Source organism: Oncorhynchus gorbuscha, unplaced genomic scaffold (assembly GCF_021184085.1).
Source record: "Oncorhynchus gorbuscha isolate QuinsamMale2020 ecotype Even-year unplaced genomic scaffold, OgorEven_v1.0 Un_scaffold_891, whole genome shotgun sequence".
Lineage (NCBI taxonomy): Eukaryota > Metazoa > Chordata > Actinopteri > Salmoniformes > Salmonidae > Oncorhynchus > Oncorhynchus gorbuscha.
The window spans coordinates 35001-60000 of NW_025745865.1; the positions used below are offsets into that span (position 1 = coordinate 35001).

The following is a 25000-nucleotide window of genomic DNA, read 5'->3' on the forward strand; positions in this document are numbered from 1 at the left end:
TTTAGTAGACACTCCATCTAGATATCTATCTGTTTTAGTAGACTATCTCCATCTAGATATCTATCTGTTTCAGTAGACACTCCATCTAGATATCTATCTGTTTGAGTAGACACTCCATCTAGATATCTATCTGTTTTAGTAGACACATCTAGATATCTATCTCTAGACACTCCATCTAGATATCTATCTGTTTTAGTAGACACTCCATCTAGATATCTATCTGTTTTAGTAGACACTCCATCTAGATATCTATCTGTTTTAGTAGACATCCATCTAGATATCTATCTGTTTTAGTAGACACTCCATCTAGATATCTATCTGTTTTAGTAGACACTCCATCTAGATATCTATCTGTTTTAGTAGACACTCCATCTAGATATCTATCTGTTTTAGTAGACACTCCATCCATCTAGATATCTATCTGTTTTAGTAGACACTCCATCTAGATATCTATCTGTTTTTTAGTAGACACTCCATCTAGATATCTATCTGTTTTAGTAGACACTCCATCTAGATATCTATCTGTTTTAGTAGACACTCCATCTAGATATCTATCTGTTTTAGTAGACACTCCATCTAGATATCTATCTGTTTTAGTAGACACTCCATCTAGATATCTATCTGTTTTAGTAGACACTCCATCTAGATATCTATCTGTTTTAGTAGACACTCCATCTAGATATCTATCTGTTTTAGTAGACACTCCATAGATATCTATCTGTTTAGATATCTATCTAGATATTTCTGTTTAGACACTCCATCTAGATATCTATCTGTTTTAGTAGACACATCCATCTAGATATCTATCTGTTTTAGTAGACACTCCATCTAGATATCTATCTGTTTTAGTAGACACTCCATCTAGATATCTATCTGTTTTAGTAGACACTCCATCTAGATATCTATCTGTTTTAGTAGACACTCCATCTAGATATCTATCTGTTTTAGTAGACACTCCATCTAGATATCTATCTGTTTTAGTAGACACTCCCTAGATATCTATCTAGACACTCCATCTAGATATCTATCTGTTTTAGTAGACACTCCATCTAGATATCTATCTGTTTCAGTAGACACTCCATCTAGATATCTATCTGTTTTAGTAGACACTCCATCTAGATATCTATCTGTTTTAGTAGACACTCCATCTAGATATCTATCTGTTTTAGTAGACACTCCATCTAGATATCTATCCATCATCTAGATATCTATCTGTTTTAGTAGACACTCCATCTAGATATCTATCTGTTTTAGTAGACACTCCATCTAGATATCTATATAGACACTATCTAGTGTTTTAGTAGACACTCCATCTAGATATCTATCTGTTTTAGTAGACACTCCATCTAGATATCTATCTGTTTTAGTAGACACTCCATCTAGATATCTATCTGTTTTAGTAGACACTCCATCTAGATATCTATCTGTTTTAGTAGACACTCCATCTAGATATCTATCTGTTTTAGACACTCCATCTAGATATCTATCTGTTTTAGTAGACACTCCATCTAGATATCTATCTGTTTTAGTAGACACTCCATCTAGATATCTATCTGTTTTAATAGACACTCCATCTAGATATCTATCTGTTTTAGTAGACACTCCATCTAGATATCTATCTGTTTTAGTAGACACTCCATCTAGATATCTATCTGTTTTTTATTTTAGGAGACGCTCTCATCTAGAGCGACTTGCAGATATCTATCTGTTTTTTAGCAGGTACATTTTCATACTTTTGATTCGTACTGGTGCCCCGTGGGAATCGAACCCACAATGCTGGCGTTGCAAGCACCATGCTCTACCAACTGAGCGCCATTCTCTGTCTCTCTGTCTCCGTCTGTCTCTCTATGTCTCTTTCTCTCTGTTTAGTTGGGGTGATATTTGTAAAGTTGAAAGTCAAACACTGCAGCTGCCACAGGATTAGAAAGGATACTTTACATGTCATCATATGATCAGCCTTGTGTCACCCAGGTCTTTGCATTGTTCAATTACCATTCTCCTCCACCCTTATCGAGGTCACCTAATGGTCAGTAGGCAGGCAGGCAGGCAGGCAGGCAGGCAGACAGACAGGCAGGCAGGCAGGCAGGCAGGCAGGCAGGCAGGCAGGCAGGCAGACAGGCAGACAGGCAGGCAAGCAGGCAGACAGACAGACAGACAGACAGACAGACAGACAGACAGACAGACAGACAGACAGACAGACAGACAGACAGACAGACAGACAGGCAGGCAGACAGGCAGACAGGCAGGCAGGCAGACAGACAGACAGGCAGGCAGGCAGGCAGGCAGACAGACAGACAGACAGACAGACAGACAGACAGACAGACAGACAGACAGACAGACAGACAGACAGACAGACAGACAGACAGACAGACAGGCAGGCAGGCAGGCAGGCAGGCAAGCAGGCAGACAGACAAGACGCCCTGGACTGGACCAAGTTGGCAAGGAAGTAGTTAGACCAGGTGGTTCAGCCTGGTTCAATCAGGTAGTCACTACTCTCTCAATAGCACACACACACACACACACACACACACACACACACACACACACACACACACACACACACACACACACACACACACACACACACACACACACACACACACACACACACACACACACACACACACACACACACACACACACACACACACACACACACACACACACACACACACACACACACATACACACTGAAGTCCAGATATACAGGTGGAGGGTCAGACTGACTGATTACTCTCTCTGACTCCGAGACGTTGTCTCATGTTATCGCTGACGCAAAGGAATGCTGGAGGGAGGAGGAGAAGAAGGAGAAACAGGCTCTCTCTCCTTCTCTCTCTTTTTTGGTGTGATTCTAGTCTGCAAATGTGTAATCCTCTTTGCTGCATAATGTCGTTCTTGCTCTCCAGGAATGCAGTCGTGGTCAGAGGTGTACTAATCCCAGAGTGTGTGTGCGTGGGTGTTTCTCCCATCGGCGGCGAGCTCTCACTCTCTCTCCTTGTGTGCTGTTTTGTCTCCCCCTTCCCTCCCCTATATAAGAAGAGGAACTGGACTATGTAACCCCCCTAACATGGGACAGTCACCCCCCTTTCTTTCTTCCTGTGGACCACCAGCCTCCAGCAGGGGTGTTGATGGAGGGTGAGATAAACTGTGGAATGTGAGGTGGTGAAGGGTGCCCCCTCTCCGCTCCCTGCCACACCCAGCACCCCCTGTATGCCCCACATGCATGGCTCAGTCCTCTATGGCTTGGGCTGAGTGAGAATGAATGTCTCCTCCTCTTTTCCTCCTCTTCTTCCCTCCTCCTTCTAGGAGAGCCGATACCAGAGCCTGGCCTGGCAGCAGGTATGGCAGAGCGAACGCCAAGCATGCCATGATGCCATGATGCCAATATGCCACACTACTCTGTGCCTCTTTGCACTTAAACCCCGTTTCTATTCTGGACTCCTATTCCAGCATCTCGGTTTCCTGTCTTTATTTGAATCTCTCTCTCTCTTCATCTCTCTCTCTCTCTGTTCTCCTTTATCCCTCTGAAGCAGTGGCCTTTTCCTTCATCAATCAGCACTGAAAGCTGCTGTACTATTCCCAATTTGTTTTCGTTTTTCGTTCTTCTCCTCCCCCACCTTCTCTTATTTTTCCTGAAATTCCGACAGCTCGGAAGGGGAACCATCACATACATGGGTTCTCATGGTTCTCAGCCACCTTAGAACAATGGGCCACTCTGTCTGTCCGGCGTTATCGTGTTGTTTTATTTCAAGACCTGCATGTTCTTGACCAGAGAGCCCCTGGGTAATCTGTTAGCAAGTGATAGTGGCGTGTCAGAAACGCTCCGCCGACGCATACCTTGAAGCAGTCCACCCAATAAATCACTTGGACTACTCTCTCCTTCTTCTCTCTCTCTCTTTATCTGTATCTCTCTCTCTATGTCTCTCTCTCCCTCTCTCCTTCTCCTCTCTCTCTTTATCTGTATCTCTCTCTCTATGTCTCTCTCTCTCTATGTCTCTCTCCCTCTCCTTCTCCTCTCTCTCTTTATCTGTATCTCTCTCTCTATGTCTCTCTCTCTCCTCTCTCCTTCTCCTCTCTCTCTTTATCTGTATCTGTCTCTCTCTCTCCCTCTCTCCTTCTCCTCTCTCTCTTTATCTGTATCTCTCTCTCTATGTCTCTCTCTCCCTCTCTCCTTCTCCTCTCTCTCTTTATCTGTATCTCTCTCTCTATGTCTCTCTCTCCTCTCTCCTTCTCTCTCTCTCTTTATCTGTATCTCTCTCTCTATGTCTCTCTCTCCTCTCTCCTCTCCTCTCTCTCTTTATCTGTATCTCTCTCTCTATGTATCTCTCTCTCTCTCTCTCTCTCCTTCTCCCTCTCTCTTTATCTGTATCTCTCTCTCTATGTCTCTCTCTCCCTCTCTCCTTCTCCTCTCTCTCTTTATCTTTATCTGTATCTCTCTCTCTATGTCTCTCTCTCTCTCTCCTTCTCTCTCTCTCTCTTTATCTGTATCTCTCTCTCTATGTCTCTCTCTCCCTCTCTCCTTCTCCTCTCTCTCTTTATCTCTCTCTCTCTATGTCTCTCTCTCTCTCTCTCTCCTCTCTCTCTCTCTCTCTATGTCTCTCTCTCCTCTCTCCTTCTCTCTCTCTTTATCTGTATCTCTCTCTCTATGTCTCTCTCTCCCTCTCTCCTTCTCTCTCTCTCTCTCTCTATGTCTCTCTCTCCCTCTCCTTCTTCTCTCTCTCTTTATCTGTATCTCTCTCTCTATATATATATATATATGTCTGGAGTGGCAGCTAGCCTTGTAGTTAGAGTGTTAGGCCATTCACCGAAAGGTTGCTGGATCGAATCCCCGAGCTTTCAAAGTAGAAATCTGCCGTTCTGCCCCTGAACAAGGCAGTTAACCCACTGTTCCTAGGCTGTCATTGTAAATAAGAATTCGTTCTTAACTGACTTGCCTGGTTAAATAAAATGTCTCTCTCTTTTTCTCCCTCTCTCGATGCATCACAACAGTTCATTGACAGTAAATAGTAATATCTCAGTGAAGGGTTCAACTCCAGAGACACATACAATAGACTCCCAAGACCTTGTCAAGTGGTGGTTCTATCTCTCCTATCTGTCAGTCCTATCTACTATCTCCTCTCTCATCTGCTCTCTGTCTCTCGTTCGTTATCTCCTCCCGTCTCCCTCTATCTTGTCTATCTTCCAACAGGGAGCAGACTCAGCCAGGCTGTGTATGTCATTTGGCTGCGCTAGTTGCTGCTCGGCGCTTGTGATGTTTGAGAACGTGACCCATTCCTTTCCCATCATCCTCTTCATATACATTTTCAAGCTGTTTTCAGTTGTCACTGCTGGGCAAGCGAATCTCTCTCTCTCTCTCTCTCTCTCTCTCTCTCTCTCTCTCTCTCTCTCTCTCTCTCTCTCTCTCTCTCTCTCTCTCTCTCTCTCTCTCTCTCTCTCTCTCTCTAGTCTCAATCAATGGACAATGTTTTTTATGTTTCTTTGCCTTTTACCCATGTCTCTCTCCACAGCAGCTCTTATTAATGATGAAGGCAGAGCTCCGGCAGACAAAGCAGGAGTGACAGTGGGAGAAATGGCTGACAAATACCAGCTCCAGGGTTCTGTGTGTGTGTGTGTGTATATATGTGTGCGTGTGTGCGTGAATACTGAACTGTCAGGGAGGGTAGTGGCCAAATGAAAGGTGACAATTAAAAAACAGGGATGTCGACCAAAATAGCAGACAGGGTGAGATGTCTTGGAGGTGTTGTCGCTAGTCGAGAGGGCATTTTGTCATGTTTGTGTGTTTGGCCATGTTGCTGAGGAGATGCTAATGATAGTTAGCGACAATCACTGTATGTCAGTAGTGACAGTGCTAATGATGCTAACAAGACTGTGTTGAAGTGTTGGGAATTGTTCTTTGACCTTGAAACAAATTTGAGTTACGCTTGGAAGTTAATGATAAAAAGGATTAGGATTTTTATAACACGTGTTAATTAAGCACCCAATATATCCAGTGTGGTTATCGCCCAATGGAAATCTCAATGGCATTGTTTCGTATCACTCCATTCTACGTAAGAATTCACTGTTTGATGATAAAGAACAACGACAGGTGCTTATGATTGTCTCTCCAAAGTTACTCCACAAGGAGAGACAAAGTCTTTCTTTTTATAATACAAATGACCAAGTAATTGCGCCTGGATTATTAATCTCAGAGCTGAAATGGCCACTTTAGTGTCTCATTCTGTCAACGATTTCTAGTTGAATGTCTTGGTGTGAGTCGATATTTAATATGATGACTTTGTCGTGACAGCTCCAGATCTCTTCTCGTTTAGTACTCAAGGGTATCAAGTGTAGAAGATGAAACACACAGACACAGATTTTACAGAGATTTGTTCATAATTCACTATGTTGTATATAAAACTGTAACATATTAATTTGCTTGTGGAGTAAAGTAATTATGTTATGCAGGTGAATGAGGACCCAAAAGCGACTTGGCGAAAACAGAGTCTTTAATCCAGTTTAAGGAAATAGCAATACTCCTAGACAAATCGGAGCGGTAAATAAAGCATAAAAAACAATTCCACTCGTAATCACGAGAACTGACTGGAGACTCGATAACAAACTGCAGGTTGCCTCGGGAAGGCACTTGACCGTAGTAGACTCAGACACCTGCTCACCACGCAGCATCTGAGGGAAACACGACACGACAGGGCGATACAAAGACACAGCACGGTGAACAATATACAAGGATCCGACAGGACAGAAACGGAAGACAAGGGGAGAAATAGGGACTCTAATCAGAGGGCAAGATACGGAACAGGTGTGAAAAGATTAGATGATTGATTAGGGGAATAGGAACAGCTGGGAGCAGGAACGGAACGATAGAGAGAAGAGAGAGAGGGAGGGAGAGAGAAAAAAGGGAACGAACCTAAAAAGACCAGCAGGGGGAAAACGAACAGAAGGAAAAGCAAAATGACAAGACAATATAAGACAAAACATGACAGTACCCCCCCACTCACCGAGCGCCTCCTGGCGCACTCGAGTAGGAATCCTGGCGGCAACGGAGGAAATCATCAATCAGTGAACGGTCCAGCACGTCCCGAGACGGAACCCAACTCCTCTCCTCAGGACCGTAACCCTCCCAATCCACGAAGTATTGGTGACCCCGTCCCCGAGAACGCATGTCCATGATCCTACGTACCTTGTAAATAGGTGCGCTCTCGACAAGGACGGGAGGGGGGGAGGGAAGACGAACGGGGGTGCGAAGAAAGGGCTTGACACAGGAGACATGGAAGACAGGATGGACGCGACGAAGATGTCGCGGAAGAAGCAGTCGCACAGCGACAGGATTGACGACCTGGGAGACACGGAACGGACCAATGAACCGCGGAGTCAACTTACGAGAAGCTGTCGTAAGAGGAAGGTTGCGAGTGGAAAGCCACACTCTCTGGCCGCAACAATACCTAGGACTCTTAATCCTACGTTTATTGGCGGCTCTCACAGTCTGTGCCCTGTAACGGCAAAGTGCAGACCTCACCCTCCTCCAGGTGCGCTCACAACGTTGGACAAACGCTTGAGCGGAGGGAACACTGGACTCGGCAAGCTGGGATGAGAACAGAGGAGGCTGGTAACCCAGACTACTCTGAAACGGAGATAACCCGGTAGCAGACGAAGGAAGCGAGTTGTGAGCGTATTCTGCCCAGGGGAGCTGTTCTGCCCAAGACGCAGGGTTTCTGAAAGAAAGGCTGCGTAGTATGCGACCAATCGTCTGATTGGCCCTCTCTGCTTGACCGTTAGACTGGGGATGAAACCCGGAAGAGAGACTGACGGACGCACCAATCAAACGACAGAACTCCCTCCAAAACTGTGACGTGAATTGCGGACCTCTGTCTGAAACGGCGTCTAACGGGAGGCCATGAATTCTGAACACATTCTCGATGATGATTTGTGCCGTCTCCTTAGCGGAAGGAAGTTTAGCGAGAGGAATGAAATGTGCCGCCTTAGAGAACCTATCGACAACCGTAAGAATCACAGTCTTCCCCGCAGACAAAGGCAGACCGGTAATGAAGTCTAGGGCGATGTGAGACCATGGTCGAGAAGGAATGGGGAGCGGTCTGAGACGACCGGCAGGAGGAGAGTTACCTGACTTAGTCTGCGCGCAGTCCGAACAAGCAGCCACGAAACGGCGCGTGTCACGCTCCTGAGTCGGCCACCAAAAGCGCTGGCGAATAGAAGCAAGAGTGCCTCGAACACCGGGATGACCAGCTAACTTGGCAGAGTGAGCCCACTGAAGAACAGCCAGACGAGTGGAAACAGGAACGAAAGAAGGTTACTAGGACAAGCGCGCGGCGACGCAGTGTGCGTGAGTGCTTGCTTAACCTGTCTTTCAATTCCCCAGACTGTCAACCCGACAACACGCCCATAAGGAAGAATCCCCTCGGGATCAGTAGAAGCCACAGAAGAACTAAAAAGACGGGATAAGGCATCAGGCTTGGTGTTCTTGCTACCCGGACGGTAAGAAATCACAAACTCGAAACGAGCGAAAAATAACGCCCAACGAGCTTGACGAGCATTAAGTCGTTTGGCAGAACGGATGTACTCAAGGTTCTTATGGTCTGTCCAAACGACAAAAGGAACGGTCGCCCCCTCCAACCACTGTCGCCATTCGCCTAGGGCTAAGCGGATGGCGAGCAGTTCGCGGTTACCCACATCATAGTTGCGTTCAGATGGCGACAGGCGATGAGAAAAATAAGCGCAAGGATGAACCTTATCGTCAGACTGGAAGCGCTGGGATAGAATGGCTCCCACGCCTACCTCTGAAGCGTCAACCTCGACAATGAATTGTCTAGTGACGTCAGGAGTAACGAGGATAGGAGCGGACGTAAAACGTTCTTTTAGAAGATCAAAAGCTCCCTGGGCGGAACCGGACCACTTAAAACACGTCTTGACAGAAGTAAGAGCTGTGAGAGGGGCAGCAACTTGACCGAAATTACGAATGAAACGCCGATAGAAATTAGCGAAACCTAGAAAGCGCTGCAACTCGACACGTGACCTTGGAACGGGCCACTCACTGACAGCTTGGACCTTAGCGGAATCCATCTGAATGCCTTCAGCGGAAATAACGGAACCGAGAAAAGTAACGGAGGAGACATGAAAAGAGCACTTCTCAGCCTTCACGTAGAGACAATTCTCTAAAAGGCGCTGGAGAACACGTCGAACGTGCTGAACATGAATCTCGAGTGATGGTGAAAAAATCAGGATATCGTCAAGGTAGACAAAAACAAAGATGTTCAGCATGTCTCTCAGAACATCATTAACTAATGCCTGAAAAACAGCTGGCGCATTGGCGAGACCAAACGGCAGAACCCGGTACTCAAAATGCCCTAACGGAGTGTTAAACGCCGTTTTCCACTCGTCCCCCTCTCTGATGCGCACGAGATGGTAAGCGTTACGAAGGTCCAACTTAGTAAAGCACCTGGCTCCCTGCAGAATCTCGAAGGCTGATGACATAAGGGGAAGCGGATAACGATTCTTAACCGTTATGTCATTCAGCCCTCGATAATCCACGCAGGGGCGCAGAGTACCGTCCTTTTTCTTAACAAAAAAAAACCCCGCCCCGGCCGGAGAGGAAGAAGGCACTATGGTACCGGCGTCAAGAGACACAGACAAATAATCCTCGAGAGCCTTACGTTCGGGAGCCGACAGAGAGTATAGTCTACCCCGAGGAGGAGTGGTCCCCGGAAGGAGATCAATACTACAATCATACGACCGGTGAGGAGGAAGGGAGTTGGCTCGGGACCGACTGAAGACCGTGCGCAGATCATGATATTCCTCCGGCACTCCTGTCAAATCGCCAGGTTCCTCCTGAGAAGTGGGGACAGAAGAAATGGGAGGGATGGCAGACATTAAACACTTCACATGACAAGAAACGTTCCAGGATAGGATAGAATTACTAGACCAATTAATAGAAGGATTATGACATACTAGCCAGGGATGACCCAAAACAACAGGTGTAAAAGGTGAACGAACCTAAAAAGACCAGCAGGGGGAAAACGAACAGAAGGAAAAGCAAAATGACAAGACAATATAAGACAAAACATGACAAATTATTCAGCATTTAGTACAATAAAAACTACTTATGAATGTGTTTTATTTACTAAAATCTTGCACTGACACCAATAGAGAAGCTACTCTTAGAAACCAATAGAGAAGCTTCTCTTAGAAACCAATAGAGAAGCTTCTCTTAGAAACCAATAGAGAAGCTTCTCTTAGAAACCAATAGAGAAGCTTCTCTTAGAAACCAATATAGAAGCTTCTCTTAGAAACCAATAGAGTAGCTTATCTTAGAAACCTATAGAGAAACTACTCTTAGAAACCAATAGAGAAGCTACTCTTAGAAACCTATAGAGAAGCTACTCTTAGAAACCTATAGAGAAGCTACTCTTAGAAACCTATAGAGAAGCTACTCTTAGAAACCTATAGAGAAGCTTCTCTTAGAAACCTATAGAGAAGCTTCTCTTAGTTGTTTTGTGTGAATTAGTGCTATTGGACAATTGGAAGTCAAAACTAGTACGCCACAGTGCTCTATTCTAATCCGTCCCCAACCCGTTCTGTAAGACTATCAGTCATCCCTTAACATTTACTGTATTGGAAATTGACTTAAGCCCAATGGCACAGTGGAGGATTTAAACAGACTGTTTTTACCCTTCCTCCAATCACGGTGCTGACATGGCCAAAGCGGGCTAGCATTAATACCGTTGTATACGACCAAGGTACATGACCGAGGTACACTCAGCTCCTCGTCCCATTCATCTATTTAAATCTGTAGCATCTGTCCGATACAGACGGGCATGCCAGTGGCCAAAGCACCCAAAGAATGCATTCCCATTCCGCGCGTTGCCCCAGAGCTAAAGATGGCGCCGCGCATGGTTTTACTCTGAAGTGGGCCAGGCTTTAAAACACCCGGCCATCATGTACAGCTGAGATGGAGATCTATTGACATGGCATGCCTCAATTAGACATGGAAGGGGGTGGTGTAACTTAGATAGATGTTGTTCTAATGTTGTTGGGACGGTGTGGGGGTGTGTGTGTGAGTGTGTGTGCGTAAATGTGTGTCTCCCCTCCTTACGCACACACACACTTAAAGGGACACTTCTGGATTTGGGGAATGATGCATTGTATCTATTTCCCCAGATGAACATGAACACTTGGATACTATGTTTATTTCTCTGTGTCCAGCATGAAGGAAGTTAGAGGGAGCTTCGCGAGCCCATGCTAACTTCCCCAGCCCAATGACTGACTAGAAGTCTCTGGGTATCTGCTAGCATGCCAGTAGTTCACCTGACTCTGGGAAAGTAGATAAAGGGCCTCATTGCCAAAATCCTGAAGTATCCTTTTTAGCACTCCTGGTGGTCCCTGTTCTCCCAAGGGACCCTACTTCCAAGCACACTTCAAAAGGTGTCCACTCCCGGTGCAGTACATTAACAAAAAATGTAACCCCTTGAATTGTATAATTTTTCAACCGTGGAAATCAGTACTCTTATGAAACACTTACTCAACCCCACTGTTGGTGTCAGTGTTTCAGACCAATGTAAAGATAATGACTTGAGTTAGTGTCTGTGTTTCAGACCAATGTAAAGATAATGACTTGAGTTAGTGTCTGTGTGTTTCAGACCAATGTAAAGATAATGACTTGAGTTAGTGTCTGTGTTTCAGACCAATGTAAAGATAATGACTTGAGTTAGTGTCTGTGTGTTTCAGACCAATGTAAAGATAATGACTTGAGTTAGTGTCTGTGTTTCAGACCAATGTAAAGATAATGAGAGTTCCAGACATTTACGGTCACAAAAAGAAATCAGCGATGGAGTTGTCAAGGCGATACACAACAGTAATGTCACCATCGGTATGAACTTTAAAAGGTTATGCACGAGGAAGCGATTTGTTTTTACCATTTGCAGCATGTAATAAGCAGCTTGGTCAGTTGGAACAGCTGTTAACTGTGTCTCCCTGTGAAAAGAGGAGGAAGGTAGCGGCCGGGCTTGTCTGAACATGGAAACACTTCACTTCCTTTAGGCACTTACCTGAGACTGGCCCCCACCCTCCACACCCCACTCCCTCCCATATACTCCATACAAATGATGTGCTGGTCTTGACCCAGATTGACACTATGCCCTTTGATCTCTCTCTCTCTCTCTCTCTCTCTCTCTCTCTCTCTCTCTCTCTCTCTCTCTCTCTCTCTCTCTCTCTCTCTCTCTCTCTCTCTCTCTCTCTCTCTCTCTCTCTCTCTCTCTCTCTCTCTCTTACTCTCATTACCTCATCTCCCTCTCTCTCGCTCTCTCTCCTCCCTCTCTTTCTCGCTCCCTACCTCCAGACACAAAATAAGTGTGGGCTGAAGAAGCCTAACTCCCGCTTTTCCTCTCTTTCTCCTTCCTCTCTGTCCCCCACGCTACCTCCTTCTGATTCCTCCCATTCTCCTCCCTCCCATTCTCCTCCCTCCCTTTCTCCTTCCTCTCCGTCCCCCACGTTACCTCCTTCTGATTCCTCCCATTCTCCTCCCTCCCATTCTCCTCCCTCCCTTTCTCCTTCCTCTCCATCCCCCACGCTACCTCCTTCTCATTCCTCCCATTCTCCTTCCTCCCATTCTCCTTCCTCCCCTTCTCCTTCCTCTCCATCCCCCACGCTACCTCCTTCTGATTCCTCCCATTCTCCTCCCTCCCATTCTCCTCCCTCCCATTCTCCTCCGTCCCCCACGCTACCTCCTTCTGATTCCTCCCTTTCTCCTCCCTCCCATTCTCCTCCCTCCTTTTCTCCTTCCTCTCCGTCCCCCACGCTACCTCCTTCTGATTCCTCTCTTTCTCTCCCTCCAGACCTGAACGAGTGTGGTCTGAAGCCCCGGCCGTGCAAACACAGGTGCATGAACACATACGGCAGCTACAAGTGCTACTGCCTCAATGGCTATATGCTGATGCCTGACGGGACATGTGGAAGTGAGTGGAATGTCACATGACGTGGGTCTGTGTGGAGTGAACAGTGTGACGGTCTGTCCCTCTTCTCTTCGTTGACTCTGTTTGTATTTCTCTGTCTGTCAGTCTGTTGTCTCTTCATTTTTTCCTCTCTGTCTCTCTCACTCTCTCTTTCTCGCTTCCTCTCCCTCACCTCAAATGTATTCACTCTTTAAAGCCATTAGAGTACTGTGCTCTCTCTCCAATTATGAAGTCCATTTTCACATCCACGATTAGACCTTTGACCACACTACGGTCTCTCCTGCTATGATAAAATGTTCAGGGAAAAAAAGTCAACATCCCATTCTATCCACTCACCGTTACCGCTACAGGCAGGCTCTGGGGAGCCAACCCCAGTATGCATCCTAAATGACTATAGGCCCTGGTCAAAAGTAGTGCACTGTATAAAGAATAGAGTGCCGTTTGGGACGCACACCCAGTCAAATATGAAGTAGAAGTGGACTTTAACCTTTGTATATAAAATGGGACTGTTATTGCTTAGCCCTAAAGGTATTCTGACTCCTCCTGTAGAGGGAATAGTGTCTGTGCTTTGCACTCCAGTAACCGCTGATATTTTTATTTCTCCTTTCCTTGCACCTTTTGCAACCACACGATCTTATCGAGAACCTTATAAAAGTGTGAAAGTGCTCACTTGAGTGTTCCTTTGATGACAGCAGTAATGACATCGCCCCGACTTGAATGTGGAGGCCCCCTCTTTGAGCGGTAAGGTTGTTTTGCTTTTCTGATTTGATTCTGGCGGCGGCAGAATTATTTACTACTTTTACCCATCAGGAACAACAACCACAAGACACCCGTGGAGGTATAACATCAGAATGTGTGTTCTATCTACATATGTCGAGTGTACAAAACACTAAGTACATGTTCCAAATTGCGTTGCCATCAGAACATCCTCGATTCCTCGAGGCGTGGACTCTGCAACGTGTCCAAAGGATTCCTCAAGGATGCTGGCCCATGTGGACTCTGCAAAGTGTCCAAAGGATTCCTCAAGGTTGCTGGCCCATGTGGACTCTGCAAAGTGTCCAAAGGATTCCTCAAGGATGCTGGCCCATGTGGACTCTGCAAAGTGTCCAAAGGATTCCTCAAGGATGCTGGCCCAGGTGGACTCTGCAAAGTGTCCAAAGGATTCCTCAAGGATGCTGGCCCAGGTGGACTCTGCAAAGTGTCCAAAGGATTCCTCAAGGATGCTGGCCCATGTGGACTCTGCAAAGTGTCCAAAGGATTCCTCAAGGATGCTGGCCCATGTGGACTCTGCAAAGTGTCCAAAGGATTCCTCAAGGATGCTGGCCCAGGTGGACTCTGCAAAGTGTCCAAAGGATTCCTCAAGGATGCTGGCCCATGTGGACTCTGCAAAGTGTCCAAAGGATTCCTCAAGGATGCTGGCCCATTTGGACTCTGCAAAGTGTCCAAAGGATTCCTCAAGGATGCTGGCCCATGTGGACTCTGCAAAGTGTCCAAAGGATTCCTCAAGGATGCTGGCCCATGTGGACTCTGCAAAGTGTCCAAAGGATTCCTCAAGGATGCTGGCCCATGTGGACTCTAATGCTTCCCACAGGAGTGTCAAGTTGGCTGGATGGCTTTTGGGTTGCGGGCAATTCTTGATACACACGGGAAACTGTTAAAAGCTTTAAAAATACTTCTTGAACCTTTCTCCTCCCCATCATCTACACTTTTTGAAGTGGATTTAACAAGTGACATCGATAAGGGATCATAGCTTTCACCTGGTCATGGAAAGAGCAGGTGTTTATAATGTTTTGTCCACACAGTTGGGAGCTATGTATTTTTTTAGGGCACCTCAAGTATTTGTTGATCTTCCTCTCTCTTTCTCCTCTTCCTCCTCCTCGTCTTTGATCAACAGGCTACTCTAACGTTTTATCAGCCTGGCCTGCGTCCCTCCTCTCCTTCCTCCTCCTTTCTCCTACAGTCTATTCCAGAGTACCTGCTGCAGCAACAAACGTAGCAACTTTCATGTCCTTTTTTGGAAATGTTGTGGAAGAGAAGTGGGAGGAGGGGGGGGGGGGATCCACACAAATAAATGATTTTATGTTATTTTGGAGAGCAGCTTGAACTCCTGAACGACCAATGAGAATGGAACTACAGAGTGGTGTGTTCAGGACAAACAGGAGGGCGAGAGAAGAGAGGGTGAGAAAGGGTTGAAAGTGAAGTGAAGGGAGGGTGAAGGGAGGGTATTTTGTGAGTGCCAATATTCCACTCTACCTAGGTTGTGATCCAGAGTATATTACTGCAATTAATCCTCACTGTGAGTCTTCCTGTGTCCACGCACCCGCTTGTGTGTGTGATCTGTGGTGTATGTCCTCTTAATGTTTGTGTGTGTGTGTCCTTAATGTTTGTGTGTGTGTGCATGTGTGAGAGAGAGAGAGCTAGCTATAACCTGCTGCTGTATCCCCTCCAGATACCCGTACCTGTGGTATGGCCAACTGCCAGTATGGCTGTGAGGTGCTGAAGGGAGAGGTGCGCTGTCAGTGCCCGTCGCCAGGGCTTCAGCTGGCGCCGGACGGAAGAACCTGTGTGGGTATGTTCTGTTCTAGTGTTAAATATATCAGCACGCACGCACATAAGCGCACACACACGCGCACATCCCCACACACACACACACACACACACATCAAGATGTGTGAGCCTTATTCAATTATTCAACGCCAGAAGAAGCGTTACTTCTTTTCTTGTAATAGAAAAACGTGAGACGGGTGAGTTTCTTTCAGTCTTGTCAGCCTTTGAATTTGCTGAAGAGATGATCAAATGAAATTTGATTGCCACAGAGCTCGACAAAATACCTTTGGAAGCAATGAAAACACAAGTTAGAATATCAAATAAGCCCTTGAATGGGGAAGACAGCAGCAGGGAGAAGAACCTTCCTGCTATTCTCAAACAGTCTTCTTCACTTTCTGCTGGCCCGGTGGCATTCTGAATGTCCTTGACAACCTCAATGGTGATTCCCTCTCTCTCTCTGTCTCTCTGTCTCTCTGTCTCTCTCTCTCTCTCTCTCTCTCTCTCTCTCTCTCTCTCTCTCTCTCTCTCTCTCTCTCTCTCTCTCTCTCTCTCTCTGAGCTACTAATTACATTTTTACTACGTGGAGACTGCATAATGGCCTTTTTTAATGAAGGTGAATGCACTGACTGAAGTTCACTGGGAGAAAAATGACCAGGGATCTCTCTCTCTCTCTTACATGCCACCACTCAGCTGAGTAAATCTCAGGTGGACAAATTGAGGCAGTTAATCCGTGTCACGTCTTAATGCAGGCTCTGTCTATTGGCTCAGCTTAAATACAAGCTCTGTCGATTGGCTTGGCTGAGCCTTAAGGCGATGCACTCTAGTCGCAGTTTCGAGACTGAGGGGAGGCAGAGGGGTGTGGCTTTAAAACAGAGGCACATCAATCATTGTTGTGGAAGGAGAGAGGTTTCTAGTCCAAAGGTGTTACAATGGCTCTGGAAATATTTGAGGAGACCCCTTCAACGCTTTTCAGAAAGAAGAGGGTTTTTTTAATGGAAGAGGGTGTCTGCTTTAAATCAATACTATGGTCAAGGGTTACCAGTGTTAGCAATTTATGTTATTCTTCAATAACACAAACTCCAACGCAAATCAGGGTGAGATCGTCCTCTCAAACTCTGCATGGTGAATTTATCTTCAAAATATTCTTATACCAGAGAGAGTTGATAGCTGTTCCAGGGTAGGATGATTTGGATGAGTTATATGGGGTGGCAGCGTAGCCTAGTGGTTAGAGCGTTGGACTAGTAACCGAACTGTATCAAGTTCAAATCCCGAGCTGACAAGGTACAAACCTGTCGTTCTGCCCCTGAACAAGGCAGTTAACCCACTGTTCCTAGGCCGTCATTGAAAATAAGAATTTGTTCTTAACTGACTTGCCTGGTTAAATAAAATATGTCTAGTAGTCTTGTTGTTATTTTGTGTTGTTCCTATGGCAAGTGAAGAGGCCCATGGCAAGTCCATGTCAAATCCCTCAAAAAATGGGTAAATAAATCTGAAATGCTGTAATCTTTTGACGTGGACTAGACCTTTATTGACAGGCGATGGAGATTGAGAGGCGAGAAACATGTTGAGGACAATACTCTATGATTAACGAGTCATCCTGGGATTAATGAGTGCTGATTAATGATGAACTCCTGGGATTTTTGGATTGTTCCAGAAACTAGACAGCTTCATATTTCATTTATCCCTCTCATAAAAATGCCCAATTAATCAAAGGGTTTGTCGGCAGAAAAAAACAGCTATGCAGAACTGAATAGAAGCCGATAAACACTAAATATGAAGTGATTGAATGAAACAGCACTGTTCTTTCTAGGCAAGCAGTTCTTTTCATGGGTAGGTTTTCGGACAGAAAAGCAGTGATTGATTGGAAACCTTGTACATATGTTGTCCTGTTGTAGGCGACCCTATAGAATGCATCCATCTTTCTCTTAGACTCTCTATAACACTCGGTAAGTTTCAAGTTGGCGTAACTGTCAGAGTTGTTTCCCTCATGCAACATTTTACAGCACATTAACTCAGGGTTTTAAGTGAAAAAAGACTCAGTCCTTTAGTCCATTCAATGTATTCCTGCCCATGTAACTACAGAGGTGGTTTGAGTCTACCCTGACGGAGTAAGCTGTTAAAACCTTCACCACCATGGTGTGTATTGTTCTGATCATAGGATTTAATACATAATCGGCTTTAATTTGTGTTTGAATAAACCCAAAGGAGAGAAAAGAAGAAATAAGGAGAGAAAAGACCTGTGAAAGAGAGGAAATGCTGTTATTTTGAAAGATGCAGATGAACCTGTAGGCTATAGTTATATATGTATTCATGTAATACCTATTTGCGTTGATGTGTTGCTAGCCAACCTAAGCAAACACAAAGAGACATGTATTTCCATTGATTTACATGGATATATACGGCTTTGGTAGAGGTGAAACTATATGTTTATTAATAAAGAATGGAAACCCTGATGAAGGTGGGCAAGCTGATTAAACGTTGGTATTTATTACATGTATTGAATCAGAGCCATGATATTGTACAGCCCTTCCTTCTTAGCATTAATGCCTCTCCTTCTAAGTATTAATAAAGACTCAACTATGAACTGTAGCTTCACCTGTAATGTTCTTACTTTCAGACGTGGATGAGTGTGCGACCGGCGTGGCCACGTGTCCCCGGTTCCGTAAGTGCGTCAACACATTCGGGAGTTACATCTGCAAGTGTCACGAGGGCTTCGACCTGCAATACATCAACGGGAAGTACCAGTGTGTAGGTACGTAATGAGGTCATCCAGGCTTCCACACGTCTTACCTGGGGTTTAAGGGTCAAAAGGTCAAAACGGGCAGGCTTGTTGAGATGTTTTGCGTCTGGAGCGCAGGTGTTGTTTTTAAATTAATAATTTTAAGAGAGAGATAAGAAGAAAAGAGAGGAGGGAGAGAGAGAAAACGAGGAAGCGAAAGAAAGAAAGAAAGAAAGAAAGAAAGAAAGAAAGAAAGAAAGAAAGAAAGGAAAACGGCATAACCTTAAGAAATCCTGTCAAAGCTCTAAGTATTTACTGTATCTTCTCTGAACAAATCACATTCACTCTTTAATCTTGAACAGAGAATCATTCAGTAAACATTCAGTAAGTCTATTGGAATGACGCCTCCTCTGTTCTCACGCCTTTGAGATGTGTCAACAATCAAAAGTTCAACACTGTCAGTTGTGCAGTGTTCACTAAACTCCTCATAACGTATTATCTGAATGGGTTTTAATGAACCAACAAGCATTCTTCGTAAAGTATTCAGTGTACTGATTCTCTCTCTTCACTCTAATAAATAGCACTTCCCCTAATAAAAGGAGACGTTGACGTAAACGCCTAACTCCCTCTCTGAGTGAAGGGGAAATTAACCTTGACCAATTAGCATGCTGTACTTCTGCTGCCTTTCACTGTGTTTATGTGCTGTGCAAGAGCTCTCTTTTCTGTCTGTCTGTCTGTCTGTCTGTCTGTCTGTCTGTCTGTCTGTCTGTCTGTCTGTCTGTCTGTCTGTCTGTCTGTCTGTCTGTCTGTCTGTCTGTCTGTCTGTCTGTCTGTCTGTCTGTCTGTCTGTCTGTCTGTCTTTCCTTCTTTCTTTCTGTATTTGTCTCTCCCCTCCCTCCCTCCTACTCAGCTATGTGGTTCTCCTGTCTTTCAGATGTGGATGAGTGCTCCTCAGGCCAAAACCAATGCAGCAGTTTCGCCACCTGCTATAACACGCCTGGTTCCTACAAGTGCAAGTGCAAAGACGGCTACAGGGGGATGGGCCATGACTGCAAACGTAAGCTAGGCCACTGAATGGCCCCGCGGCCCCTCTCTCTTTTTTAAGGGGACAGGGCCCCCTTTTTTATTTTCTTTGGTAGTGTTTTTTGAAGGCTGGAGGGTGGACCAGATTACGGGGTAGGAAAAGTAGTCTGCAACCTAAGAGCAAGGGGCTGAAATTCTTGTCTTCGTAATGGCTGTCACTCATGAGTGAGATAACCCCGCCCCTTATCGTCTAGTACGGCCATCTTTATCTTTAAAGACAGTCAAACGTTTTCCAGACGTCAGATGTCTCTTTCTTTTTCTTCTTCCTCCGGCTAGTGTCTCCTTCCTCTAATGTGATAGACCACTCAGACGCCTGTGTGTCTCTTCTGTCTTTGTTGTTGCTGTTCGCACAGCGCCTCAATGGCAAAAATAAAAGTCATCTATTATCATGATATATCCCCAGTAGTTGAATATTTTGACTGAACCACTGTACGCCAGTCAGTGTCGGCATCTCAAATAGCACCCTATTCCCTATATAGTAAACCATTTTTGACCAGAATGCTATACGCCCTGGTCAAAAGTAGTGCACTTTATAGGGAAACGGGTGCCGTTTGGGATGCTGCCAGTGTAGCTAGCAGCACACAGAACCCCTCCGCCCGCCTAGAGCACTAGCAGAATCCCGACACTGGTATTTGAAACAATCTGTCGCCATACCGGTGTGATACAGAAGTGGCTCAAGGGGAGGGAGTTGATTTGCGATATCCTATTTGTGTGTCACATGCTGTATCAAAGCCCCTCCGTAACCCGAGAAAGCTTGAGCCGAGACTCTCTTTGAGAAGCCCCACACCCCTGCCCTCACCCCCCTTCAGTCCTCAATCGTGGAGCCCTTTTTCCTCAAGTCGTCCCTAAATGCCTTTTCTATTCTGCCGTCCGACCTGTGGAATGTGAGGACAAACAATAGATGGGTCTCGCGTCTCTCCTTCATGACATCAGAGGCTTTGGGGGTGATCCTGAGTACAGGGATTTTTCTAGGTGTGGTTGGTATCACTCCACACATGAATACCAGCAAGCTGGCTGTCTGGCTGGCTGTCTGGCTGGCTGTCTGTCTGGCTAGCTCAGGGCTGAGAACTATGACTGCTCTATCAGGGGATAAAGTGGAAATGAATGTTAGAAAATTAGTCTTGATATAAGGGGTGATTTGGTTTCAAAGATAAAATATTTATAGTCCCTCAATGAGGGGGAGTATGCTTTATGGATACAGAGATAAAGCTGGTTGCTTGTTTACCCAGGTAAAGTCATTGCAGATGAAAGAGCTGGCCTTTCTTTCCAAGGGTCAGTTGGTCACTGCAGTCACCCCTTCTTTATGCCTCATTAACAACAAAGAAGTCAGGGTCGTGTTCATTAAGCACCAAACTGAAGAAGAAAATACACTGAAACAGGGAGGGACTATCTGGACACCTCCAATTAGAACCGCACATTTGTTTCCATTGCAAAACATTTTAAAACATTTTAATGTTGTTTTATGTTCTTTTCCCTTCCAGCCATTCCCAAGGTGGTCATCGATCCCCCCAGGTTCCCCCCGAACCACCACAACATTATCCCTGACTCGGACCACAAGAGGACCACCACCACGATCCGACCGCCCATGACCGCCAAGAGAGTCGCCCCCACCGCCCCCAAAAGAACCACAACCACTCCCAAACCAACGACCACGACCACTACTACTACAACTACTACTAGAGCACCTTCTACAACCACACTACCACCTCCCCCACCTCCTCCAAGGACGATGCCCCCCGCCCCTCGTAAGCCAGTGGTCCCCACGAGACCACCAATCATACCCACCAGGAGACCCCCTGTAGTCACCCGTAAGCCCTATGTGCCCCCACGGCGTCCCGCCATCACCTCTCCACCGCCCCCCACCCGCAGGACCCCACCCTACGTGCCAACACGCCGCCCGCCTCCCCCAAAACAGCCCGAGCCGGTCACCCCAGTGGACAACACCATCGAGAAGGAGGTCACCAAACAGAGAGGTGACGTCCACAGTAAGTTTGGTTTTTGTCTTGCTTGAGGTTTACATTGACTGTTATGCATAGTGTGTGTGTGTGTGTGTGTGTGTGTGTGTGTGTGTGTGTGTGTGTGTGTGTGTGTGTGTGTGTGTGTGTGTGTGTGTGTGTGTGTGTGTGTGTGTGTGTGTGTGGGGGGGGGGCATCCATAAACTTCTGTATGTCCACCTCAGCTACTTTTCAGCAGATTTGGTTAAAAAGATAAATAATATTCATCGGCCGGAGAGTCAAGTGTGCACTCCGACAGCGAAACCAGATGGGTGGGGCTTAAGCTTAAGAGGGTGTGAACAATGCTGAATGGGTGGAGTCAAAGAAAAGCTCTTCACTAGATAGCAAAACATTTCGAGGCGATATTGTCAAAATTGAGTATACAAGTTGATCAACTTTCAAAGCAGAATGACTTTCCCATTGTTCCTCCTGCAGTGTATGATATTCCATTGTCTAGTTCTGAGTCTCTACTTTCATCTAATGTAAAAAAAAAAAAACACTTCAAATTTTGTTACATAAGACCGAATCCAGGTGGTGAGTCCCATATGCGGTCAATTTATCTTGATAAGATGCTTGGTACGTTTCTGCCAACTGGATGTGACCATTTGCTTATGCATATTTCTTTCATCTGGTTCGTAATATATCAGGCATGATTGTGAAATATGTCCATCCAACCATTCCCAATGACAGAATGAAAACACTTTGTCTTTCTGTCAACAAATCAGTTGTGAAGCGGTCCAGAGTAAATCAAGTGTGTATTATTATCTTAACCCGTTTCCACAGAAACTGGAGAACATCTGAATGCCATTGAACTGAGGGTGATTGTCAGTCTTTTGCCACAGTATATTCTACTATCTATCTAGGCCAGTACGGGGGGGTGATAGAGGCTAGAGAAACATTATTATCACACAGTTAAGGGCTGGTAGAGAACTCAAGATGGTCCATACCGGCTCATGGGAGCCATACTGGCTCATGGCTTTTGGGGGAACATTCAAGGTCATAGCACAGGCTCACCTTAATATGATTATACCACTTGCTATGCAGTTATTGACAATAATTCACCTAGTTGCAAAAAAATGCAGACTTGGTACTAGTCTCACACCTTTATTCTCATTGGTCCAGACTTGACCTTACACAGTTAGCCTGCACTATAACACACTAGCCTGTTGCCAGATCTGTCTTACCAGCTCCAATGATCAGTGTGACGTTATATTGTTCTGGAAAGACAGCACAAACAGATCTGTAATCAGGCTAATATAATACTGGATTACAGAACACCTGGAAATCCCAGTGCCCATTTGAACGCTGTCGATTAAAAGCCATCGCCAAGGCCCTCTGACATCAATAGGCTGTGAGGATGAAAGGGTGGCGCTGCAGCAGCCATGGTGCATGCTGGGAGGTGAGTTAGATTGTGTATCCCACTGACCTAGCCAGATGGCCTCACATAATTATAAAATGTAAAAAACGAGCGGGTAGATTACATTCACATCAGGTTGCGTTATTTGCAGGAAGACGTCGTACACTCAGCTGAATAGCCTCGGAGAAGGTCTTTGAAATGCCTTGCTTGAATGAGATGAGAGGGAGAGGAAAGGACGATGCCCCGGTCACATCAATAGAATATTTTCATTGGATTTGTGATTCAAGAGGAAGAATGAACGTCAAAGCATAAGGACGACACTGTTGTCAGATTTCTGTTGTCCTTTGCAGAAGCTTGAATTAGACTTGGGCTCTCGAGTGGTCAGCAGTCTAAGGCACTGCATCTCAGTGCTAGAGGTATCACGACAGACGCTGGTTCGATTCCAGGCTTTATCACAACAGGCCGTGATTGGGAGTCCCATAGGGCAGTGCACAATTGGCCCAGCGTCGTCGGGTTTGGCCGGGATGGGCCGTCATTGTGACTTGCCTAGTTAAATAAAGGTAAATATATATATTTTTTTAAGTGGTTCAGAACTTGGAAGCATCAGCTTGTTTGTACACGTTCGTTTACTTTTAGTAAAGTAAATGAAGTAAAACGTTTAGTAAAGTAAATGAAGTAAAACGTTTAGTAAAGTAAATGAAGTAAAACGTTTTGTAAAGTAAATGAAGTAAAACGTTTGTAAAGTAAATGAAGTAAAACGTTTTGTAAAGTAAATGAAGTAAAACGTTTTGTAAAGTAAATGAAGTAAAACGTTTAGTAAAGTAAATGAAGTAAAACGTTTTGTAAAGTAAATGAAGTAAAACGTTTTGTAAAGTAAATGAAGTAAAACGTTTTGTAAAGTAAAAGAAACATTTTCGTACTTTTAGCTCATAATTGGGACTCTGTAGATTGCCCTGTGATTGTCTCGTTGAGGCTGTGCTGATCCGTCAAGGTGGAGCTGATGCCAGTCATTAAGGTAAAGGGATCTTCCTCTTGAAGATGCTTCCTCCCTTCCATTCATTCCTTGATGTGGTCGCAGCAAAGAAGTACCCCCAAACTCTGTCTTCTTACCCACACAAACATTTCAGAAATGTGCCACCATCGGCTAATCAAATTCCTCTTTAAAGGGATCGATCTCCAGGTTTTTATCCCAATCTTTATTTATTTATTACCTCAAGAGAGTAAACACAGATATTCTGGAGTGATATTGTTGCAATATAAGTACGATTTTGGAAGAGAAGTGTTTTCCCAAATTAGTTTGTCACACGTCCATACTCACATCCCATTGTTTACTACACACGGTGTCCATAAAGCTTTGATTTCAATTCCAATACAAACACTTAACTTCTCTGGAGGTAAGAAAACAATTATGAATTGGGTACAAATCCAGACAATGACCCCTTTAAGACACATTGAAAAAGAGAAAGTTGTGCATTGAAAAAGCCTGTGCTTGGCTTGGTTAGCAGAGTATGTGAAAATCCCCTCTTGAGCTTTTAGCCCCAGCGACTGCCCAAATATTTGCCACAGAATTAAACAAGACAGGGTCAAGAGGAGCGCTAGCGACAAGGACGGCTAACATAGTGGAGTAAATCAGATTTATTAAGCGTGGGAGTGCAGCTGCTGGCCGAGGGAGATTGATTCCCTGAAGAAATACTTAGCCCTTTGTTTCTCGCAGTGTAAAGTGGCACGGTACAGTATAGTGTCCAACTGCCATGGACTTCAGTAGGGCAGACCTGGGTTCAAGTTGTATACTGAAAAAAATATATCAACGCAGCATGCAACAATTTCAACTATTTGACTGAGTTACAGAAAAGCAGTCAATTGAAATACATTCATTAGGTCCTATTCTATGGATTTCACATGCCTGGGCAGGGGTGCAGCCATGGGTGGGCCTAGGAGGGCATAGGCCCAGCCAATCAGAATGTTTTCCCCCACAAAAGGGATTATTACAGACAAATACTCATAAGTTTCATCAGCTTTCTGGATGGCTGGTCTCAGATGATCCTGCAGGTGAAGAAGCCGGATGTGGAGGTCCTTGGCTGGTGCGGTTACATGTGGTCTGCGGTTGTGAGGCAGGTTGGATGGCCTGCCAAATTCTCCAAAACAACGTTGGAGACGGCTTATGGTAGAGAAATTAACATTCAATTCTCTGGCAACAGCTCTGGATATTCCTGAAGTCAGCACGACAATTGCACGCTCCCTCAAGACATCTGCGGCATTGTGTTGTGTGACAAAACTGAACATTTAAGAGTGTCCTTTTATTGTCCCCAGCACAAGGTGCACATTTGTAATGATCCGGCTG

General features: G+C 45.3%; 1 protein-coding gene across 8 annotated transcripts in view; it reads left to right on the forward strand.

The window, feature by feature from the left end:
- Nucleotides 1–25000, forward strand: part of LOC124020727 (nephronectin-like) — a 70212-nt gene that overhangs the window by 32305 nt on the left and 12907 nt on the right. For 3 of the 8 annotated variants that reach the window (XM_046335978.1, XM_046335979.1, XM_046335980.1), the window contains 6 exons: nt 3037–3135; nt 12843–12962; nt 15409–15528; nt 18124–18258; nt 19160–19282; nt 20790–21293. In XM_046335978.1, the coding sequence (XP_046191934.1) occupies nt 3037–3135; nt 12843–12962; nt 15409–15528; nt 18124–18258; nt 19160–19282; nt 20790–21293 (1101 nt within the window). The remainder of the gene's footprint in view (nt 1–3036; nt 3136–12842; nt 12963–15408; nt 15529–18123; nt 18259–19159; nt 19283–20789; nt 21294–25000) is intronic. The other 5 variants (XM_046335981.1, XM_046335982.1, XM_046335983.1 and 2 more) reach the window with 2 other exon arrangements.